The sequence below is a fragment of the Eufriesea mexicana genome, unplaced genomic scaffold (assembly GCF_001483705.2).
Source record: "Eufriesea mexicana isolate 0111107269 unplaced genomic scaffold, ASM148370v2 scaffold481, whole genome shotgun sequence".
NCBI classification, from domain to species: Eukaryota; Metazoa; Arthropoda; class Insecta; order Hymenoptera; family Apidae; genus Eufriesea; species Eufriesea mexicana.
In genome coordinates, this window is record NW_016908629.1 from 84402 (window position 1) to 93949 (window position 9548).

At 34.2% G+C, this 9548-nt stretch overlaps 1 protein-coding gene across 4 annotated transcripts in view; it reads right to left on the reverse strand.

Annotated features, from left to right (window-relative positions):
- Nucleotides 1-8940, reverse strand: part of LOC108545528 (uncharacterized) — a 44513-nt gene extending 35573 nt beyond the window's left edge. For all 4 annotated transcript variants that reach the window (XM_017897200.1, XM_017897197.1, XM_017897199.1 and 1 more), the window contains exons 1-2: nt 8393-8940; nt 3198-3433 (exon numbers count right to left, since the gene is read on the reverse strand). In XM_017897200.1, coding sequence (XP_017752689.1) covers nt 3198-3363 — 166 coding nt within the window. In that variant the 5' untranslated portion in view covers nt 3364-3433; nt 8393-8940. The remainder of the gene's footprint in view (nt 1-3197; nt 3434-8392) is intronic.
- Between the last annotated feature and the right edge of the window lie 608 nt (nt 8941-9548).

The following is a 9548-nucleotide window of genomic DNA, read 5'->3' on the forward strand; positions in this document are numbered from 1 at the left end:
GCGTCGTGTGAATTCGCAACTGTTTACGCTGACAGTGCAACTGTCTGAAGACTGTTGCATAAACTGGAATACAAAATAGCAATAGCGAGATGGAAATTGATTTCAAGATAATTTAGGGGATTAGAGCTATGGATAAATTCGTTATTGCAACTTGATTATATTATTATATTGAATTATTTATGTTAGCTGTATATAAATTTGGTATAATTAGTGGTACAACTCAACAGGAAACAATTCTACGTTAAAAAATAAGTCAGAAAGAAAGAATCAAATTTTTTCATTCAAGGCTTCGTTTTCGAGAAAATCGAAGTTGAAAATTCGTGGGGTGTGCATTACTTTATACAAATCCTAATTTGAATTTCATACCTATGTTATATCTATAATCTATATTAAATAGACTGAATGATGAAATAATACAAAGATTATTGTTTTATAGAACTCTCAAAAAGAAAGAACGGTCAGATTAAAATCGAATTACATTCACGCGCACCCCATGAATTTTAAAACTCAGAATTTTCGAAAACGAAGGCTCGGAGAAAAAAATGTTGTTCTTCCTTTTCGACTTATTTTTGGATATAGAGTAACCTCCTACCCTTTTTTACCACCTTATATATCGTATATATTATTTATTAATTATACATTATTTATATTGCGTGTATATATTATTTATAACTAGATGCAATAAAATATTCCAATTTCCAGTGAAAGAAGATTTAACCAAATATCAATTATGGTAATATAAGCATATAAATTCATTTGAGCGTAAAAATTTGTAAATGTGGAGCGAATGAAGTCGTGGATACGAAGTTCCTGGGTACGTTTAAACAAAAATAATGTCATCGTGTTAAACCAACACGCGACGCCTCTGTTCCACAGTGAACAACTCGATTCGAAAGATAATTGTCGCATTACAATTTAACGCACTGGATGTCGCTTTAATTTAAATGCGACGCATCGACCGTATAATGTGTAATTCGTTGTGCACCGGATTGTCAACAGGAAATTTTATTATTAACGTTTGCGTGTTCGTGTAATGTACATCGTCCGAGTTTTTGCAGCCTCTGCCTCGTATGAATGCTATCCGACTGGTTATCTCATCAGGGGATGAACGAGTGTGCATACAAATGAGGTTCTATCGTAATCTCGAGTCCCCAATTACCAATTAGTAACAATTAACCATTTTATACGTATGGTATGGGATATCTAAAAATATCCGGAAGAAAAATGGAACAGAAGTTCGTGTTAACTAAAGACGGAATTTTATATAAAGTATTTTTTTCAACTTCAAAAAATGTTGAAAATTATTTTTGAAAAAGTAAAACGATAGGAAAGAGAAAAAAAATAGAAAAGAAAATTGCAAGTAAGGAGTTATTGTATGTATTATTTTACAAAATTTCGTATTTTATCGGCCATTTTTAAAATTGTGTAATTTTTAATGGTTAAATATTATTGGGACTAAGAAATCAACAAAAATGGTTTTATCCTATTTTTCACGTATAGTCTTCATATTGTATCAATCACTCAATTGAATTCGCGATGAATAACAAAAGAAAAATTTTATATATTACTGTTGCTAACTATAGAAGGCAATAAATTGAAGTAATTTATACAACACACTGAAGTCGCTTGCAAATAACCGCATATTACACACGACAACATAGTGTATGAAATATCAAACGGTGGTCGAAGTAAACTAAATAGGATCAATCGTCGTGGATTAATTTGATTTGAATTGCAACAACGCGATAATGACTATACTCCGAAAACGAGATCGATAAACGACAAAACACTAATTAATTAATAGCACTTTTCATTACCTTTTACGTATTGAATTTACATTTCACGATTATGTTAATTTAATATTCTAATACCTCGATATTATAAAATTTTCCCAATATAATAAAATAACGGACATTGCCTTAATAAATTTAAACAATATATGGTATTATACATTTATAATATTTATATAAAACTACCAAACCGCGGTAAATATAAAAACCCGTGGCTTAACTGTTTCATAAATATCACACTTTAATAGGAAGTATTATGATAGGTTATATTTTAAAACATCGTGATATTCCAATATCAGCCTATTTTAATACGCTTCCACTACGATAATCCGATATTTTACTGCCATTTCCACGATATTTAATATTTTGAACATTATAATCCATCTAGCAGAAAAGAAAATCAAGTCTACCTAGAGAAAGACGTATAAAAGTAAAGACAGCCTTGTATCACAGGTGCCGCGCGTGTAGCCTTTGCTTTTAAGCCTGTGACAGATCCGGCAAACGCGTTTTTCTCTGTGTCTCACGCGGACCAAGAGTACTTTAGCATGGTGTGGCATTGGTCCAAGCGTTTCCCCCACTCCATTTCTAGCAGACGCCACTTGCCAGACATAGCACAACCGGGATCCGAGTCGTTCCCTCGTATATACGTCTCGCGCTGATAATACCGAGGAACTATGCAAGAAACGGAAAACGATTGCGCTCCGTCAAAGAGAACACGGAAATAGATACGACCCAGGCGAAGATCCTGTGTTTCAACGAGTTTTGGTATATTCCGAATATACGTTCGATCGTTTAGTTTACGATCGAAGATAATATTTGATTCCGACACTTTCAGCCAAAGTTTGAGGTTAGTGTCGGTAAATTCATATCGAAATTAATATCGTTGAATTTTGGAAATTAATATCAATATTAATGTCGGTAATGTTTGCAGGTGTACGTAGGAACAAAAGAAAAATCTTTCCGATATTAAAGGCTATAAGCAAAAGGTGAATTCTCGAACTAAAGAAAACTTTTTCAAGTTGCACTGGCATCTAACGGTGTAACGCTAAGTCTTATCGTCAGTTCAATGCACTTGCAGCAATGTCGCGACTTACATTTACGATGCAGTAAAAAAATAATCGTTACAGCGAATATTTCTTTCTCTTTCGCGAACGTTAGATGCAATAAAGATTTTATCGATATTAGATATATTTCCTACCTGTCATATAAAACAAGTCTAATATCTTTTTATGATATATTATATATCTTGTAAATATTAAACTATTTCTCAATTAATTTTCAATTAATTCTAAACCATATTCTTTTACTGCACATTTAATCGACTAATTAACCGATTTTTCAGAATTCTATTAAAACTAACACTGCACTGGAAAAAATATTGCTTTTTATATAAAGAATTGCACTCACCGTTCTCATAGTTCTTCTGTCCGACGCAAAAATTGTGATTTACGTCAGGAGGATCTGCATTGTCGAATAAGTCAGAAGACAGTTGTCTTTGCAAACGAATCGTCTCATGCGTCAATTCTCGAACTTGAATGAGCAGTTCCTGATAATTCGATACCGGAAGCGTCATTGCTGTTCTCTGTATCCGTCACTGCGCCCTTGCGCCCAACCTTTACACGAATAGCCATCCGATTTGAATTCTGCAACAAGACAAATATCATTGATTAGAGTAAGTATATATCTCACACTCGAATAGTCGATCTATATAAAATAATTACCCAAACCCTAGGAAATCATATCTCGTTCTCAAATCCATTCTAGCTATTATCATTTTACAATTGCGAGTGGCTTCAAAGCATGAAAAACCACGAAGAGCGATGCTGGTACACAGGCTGGGACTGTGCTCGATTCTAAGCTACTCAAACTCGTCGTTCTATGCGGAGGAACCCTTTTGGTTGAAAAGCTACGAATCACGAGTCGTTGCAATTGCAAGTCTCCGTGTTGCACGGCTATGCATATGTACGCTTAAGTGCTGCACTCGTTCGTGCTTAAAAGAGCTTTTGTCGATGGGGACGAAACGCTGCAGCCCCTACCCTACCTTGTCGGCACTAGCGCGCGACACGTGAAAAGAGTGCACGCGTGCACGCGAGTAGAGGGAGCCCTAAACTTACGGTCGCCCGCGTCAACCGGTTTGTTTGTGCATCTTCTAAGACATAGTAACCGCGGTCAATAATTGGATGGTCTGATTTCTACCAAGATTTGTTCCCAATTATATAAACGATATTACTAGATTATGAAATACATATTCTACGTGTAAGACAAAGGATATTTAATATGTAAAACATACAGAATATTCCAAATATGGGATAATCTATATGTAATATTTATTATAAATTTGTCTTCAATCATTTTCCATATTTATCTAAGTATCTTAAGTTTCCATAGTTTTGGTTACTTTATCATAACTTACAAAGATTAAATTTCCTTAGGTCTTAACTTAAAATTACTAAACAAGTTCTATTCTAACTTATACAGAACATAGTCCATTTCAAAGTACATGTGAATATAAATTTCTAAAATTGGGTTCAAGAATCTAGTGACTTTTCTGTAATATTTCTTAAATTTAATTTAAAATTCATTTTCACTTTGGTATCGACGTCAAGATGAAAGATGCGATTATCTCTGAGAAATTATATGAATTATGAACGATTTTCAAGTTTCTCGAAAATTCCATCAAAGCAAAAAGAAGAAAATACAAATACTTTTTGTTTGGTCTTTAATGAAGTATTTACTCGTCGCTCGGTAAGACAACATAACAGGATATTAACTGGTGATTCTCAACGCGAAAACTATGAATTCTAGGTGAACCCGTGGAACACAGTTCATAGAAAATAATGTCGCGGAATGAAGGCGTAGCGGGTCTGCCAGAGCGCGTCTGTCTCGCTTCGTGGTCCATGACTGGAACCAGTCTAGATTGCAATAAGAAACAGGTAGAAACTTTGGCTGAATGCGTCTCATAAAAAAGAGAGAATTTCGACCTGACTTCTCGAAGCCACGGTCGAGGGAAACAAATCGATAAAGAACCCTAATGCCGCATTTTATTGAAGGTAACATAATTCCGTTAAACAGAAACAATTACTTTTTAGATTTATTAAACGATAAACTTGCAAGGAGACCTCTTATTTTATGCCGCAATTAAAACTTCGGAAACATCTAATTGCTGGAATCTTTATTGAGGCGTTAAAAGTCCTCTTATAAGCAACTGTTTCGCCGAATATGAACATCTGGATGATCAAGCAGTGAAATGAACAAAGATGAATTATTATTGGAATCTATAACCGATTGAGAATTACGAACACGTTGAAGGATATAGATATAAGTAAATTATTTAAGCTCTACAATTGATGAGAAAGTGAAGACGTTGACAGGAAAAATGAACTATTCGATAATTTGCTAATAGCCTTCATAAATTGCGTTGAAACAACCAAACCGTCAACTCTGCAGTAAACTGCTTCCTACAGTGAAACCATTTCAGTGCCATCGTAATGGAATCATGCAAACGCTCTTATATAATCTCACACAATTACTACTGATTTCAATTTCATATTTACGCGTTTAGCAAAATATTAGGGATAAACTTTGTTGTTTCATTTACTAAAAAAATCGAACTAAACGGTTTTTAGTTTGCATAATAAGAAGGGCGAAAATAATTCCAACAGTCTTATACTTTTACCATTTATATAGTACTTTGTCACAATTTCTAAAAAATTCTTCAATTTTCAAGATAAATCATCCGGTTAGTCAACCATCAGATACATTAAAGTCCCATTAGTTTTAATAATAGTAGACTCACAATCTGACATTAAGTACCAATTGTACTGACTACTGTACTCTAAGACACTTTTTCTCCCAGTTATTGTTATTATTATTTATTTTATACCGTTTTGACAGTATTTTAACTCAAAAATTATAAAGAAAAATTTCATTACTCCTATAAAGACAATTTAGAAATAAGATAGAATTTTGATACAAAAGTGGATGGATTAATCACGTTATAAGAGGATTGAGGACTCTATTTCAATAAGAGTCAACGTTAAATTTGCCAATATTAGTTGTTATACGTTATTACAGTGGAAAAAAATGAAAATTCTGAGACCAAGCAATTCGACTGGTTCAGTACCAGTGTTAAGTACACGTTAACGTGGTATAACGTACTGAACAGTTGGTGTATTTGACTAAGCCGACTATTCGGCCATATTTCAACCCTGCAAATAGTAAAGTTCTCCGAACGCCAGAACTTGACCGGGTCACGTATGCAGGGTATATGCGCAAGATCTACAGAGCCGAAGACTCGCATTTCGCAGGTGCTTAATGCCAAAATTGTGTTCCAAAAATATAGTACCGTCAGCGCTGTCCTCTTTGCCGTGTTACGTGGAATTTATTAACCCGGCCAGCGCTCAGTCATAATTACTTCACGTGTCGAAAACGGCTCCTTAACCTGACTGTCTAGGAACCTAACCAATCCCGTTCCGTCAAACCTTTGGAACTGTTAAGTGATTTCTGACAGAAATGGAACGAACTGATAGACATTAGATGCTATAAATTCGAACCAACCTTCGTATTATACTCGAGTTTACAGGTGACCTTTATATTTTTGTTTATCGCGATTCTAGTTACTTTCTTTTGTTTTTCATGTATGGCGGGAGATTTGAAATTTTTGCGAAAACAACTTCGAAAACAATGTTGAGGAAACAGAGTTGATCAACTATTGGCTTGTTTATTGAGTTGTCTGGAACACAGCCAAATTCCTGTAGACAGTGTTTCAGTCAAATAGATTCACGTATAATTTTGGAGGTTGTTTCTCCACGTGGATTTTGTAAAAGATTTTAGTACAATTGGCTGATTTTTCTGGCAATTATATTGGATTAAAAGTGAAAAAAGGTCGAGTGCATTTTTGATAATTAATATTCTTCTCTTATTTATCATCGCAAAATTCGTTTAGTGGAAAAAAATCCCAAATTTTTAAAGTTATGTAAAACGTATTATTGTGGTAAAAATAAAAACAGAATCTTTGTTAAAGAATTCAAGAATTAAAAATTTTTAAGAGACATAACGAAAAAATAATTTCAACAAATTTATTATTAACAAATTCAACGGCATTTAAAAAATAAAAGTTTTAAATTACTTATCCGGTAAAGAAATAATTGCGTTAAAATATACGGCTTCTTTATTTACCTAACAATCAGCACGAGCTGTCCGGACAATCCAATGCTCTAATGTAAATAACAAAACATAATCACATACACTGTCATATTTTTTAAAATTTATCACTAAGAACCTGACACTTAAGACATTAATTGTCATTGATTTAAAAAAAGACAAAAAGAAATGAGAAATATACATATATAAAATGTAAAGTACATATGACCTTGAATAACTGATTCAAACATCAAAGTAGGTAGAATTACTCGTTAACTATTATCGTTTTCTTTTTCTTCTTTTTTTTTCCTTTTTTTTTTTTTAATATATTACGCATAAAAACCGTGAGAAAAAAAGTAATCATCTTCAGACCGTGAACTCATTATCAGCTAATTATTATTTTATGACCGTATTATACTACATATATTTAATTTTACCCCGCATACCGTTAGGATTCGTTTAAAAGAAAAGTGCACTGACCGGCTTGAAAGCGTTGTTAGAAGTCGAGCAGGTGGATTTAGAGAAGACTGTCTTCCACGAAACCATACTCGTTTACTGGTTCATTGCGTGTTATTTCACGGGAACGAGGCCGAAATCATTTTTGGCCGCTATGAAATCATTCCGTACACTTGAAATCGAAATTAGAGCAGTACAGATTTCGACACTACGTTCTGTAACGAGTTCTCAACGATAAAGGTGCATAAGAGAAATACGCGCGTATTGAAAACTGTACCTTAACGCGTGAAAATTAAATTTTCACAGGATATTAATTAAATGCCTATATACAGATCCACGTAATCATAGAATATTAATCACGTATTTATGAAGCTAATCCCTCTGAAGATGATGGTAATTGGCCGAAGATTGTGCTGCATTGTATAACGAGATTTGTAAACAATTACCATAACCTATTTAAAATTACGGGTCACCTTGTTTTAATTTTTGTAGATTTCAATAACAACTGTGACATGTACGATTTAGATTGTGGATACTTCGAAATAATTTAACGGTCATTTATTTGATAATAATAAATTTTTAGTAAGATTGTTGCAATTTGAACTATACGTTTATTAAATCATTTAGTTAACACTAGAAGTGCCAATTCCTAATGTATACCTAAATATTGTATACATAGATAATAATAATAATTAAAATATCACGATGAAAATAACTAATATGTTTTTATCGGAATAAAAATCTGAAACCAGTCATTTCTAGTAATCTGGTAGTTCTAGTGTCAAAAATAATAGAACTAATAATAAAGTCTAAACGATATATTCAACTTTTCTGTAATAAATCAATCAATAAACAATCGATCGCAAAACCGAATTTTTTAGAAGAACGATTCTCGATTGCCTAACTACGACACTGTGATACAACCTTTAAGCACAATATTTTCATCACAGTTCTTCCATTCACGCTTATTCTTAATCAAAAATTAAATCTACGAAATTAATTACCTTATAGACATTCGTCACGAGGTTCTCAGAAGTCGTCGCTTGCTTTAAAATTATCTTCGATCTTGGACTCGGAATAAAACAGTTTGTCTCACACAAAACGGCGAAGAACAACAGTTCGTGTCATGTTCGAAGGAAAGTGAGACGCAATGATGAGGTTGTAGACGAGAAATGCCCGACACTGTATAGCAGACACGAGGAGAACCTTCTCCTTCCGCTGCCCAACGAAAACTCATGGTGCACGCTCAACGCGGCAACAGAGGCCCTTCCATTCCCCCCACTCCCGAAGTGGAAGTTAATCGTGGTGGAGAAACCCCTCGTGTCGTTCCAGGCTCGTGTTTAGCGAGGGACAGGCTCGCTTCGAACATGTGACGAATGCCCTGAATCGCTCCGAATGTTATTCGAAATTAAGAGTCCCGGGAACCTTGAACGACCTAACTTTCTTAATAAATCTCAATACTTGTGATGGCCGCCTAACATTTCACTAGCGAACACTCCTATATTTTTCTAACTACTGTCATAAATTTGCTTGACTGAAGCGTGATTTAAAGGAGCGTAAAAATTGGAAGGAAACGAGATCTTGTTATGTCTGTGACGGAGTGAAAATAGTGCGCGATGATGTATGAGGTTAACTTTTTAATATTATAGGTAAGTATCGGTATAATAACAAGCGTTTTCCTTTCCAGCAAGAAGCTTCAATTGAAAATTTCAAATAATTTACCGCATCATCATCAACCGTAGATTATATGTACAATGTTCACGGATGTATAAGGTATGTAATATGTTATTAAGTCAACCTATATTATCGCTTAACTTACGGTCTGCTCTAGGTTCGATTAAATATCGTTCCATTGTTTTGACTGTATCTTATATGTATTATAGGTAAGACTACAATTATGTTCGATCGTATCTTAGCATCGATCAATATTTTGATAGAACGAGATCGAACTTGCGGAGAGCTGATTCTATAGTGTGAGTGTATACGTTTCGCGGGAACTTAAAATATATTGGACTGAAATCGCACTATGCGGGGACCGTGAACGAATCATGAGCGAACCTGAGTAGATCATAGTGTGATGGGTCGATGGTATGCAGACATTATATGATCGAACTACACGAATATAGACTCTGAAATGGTCGATAGTATAGCTCTGGTCTT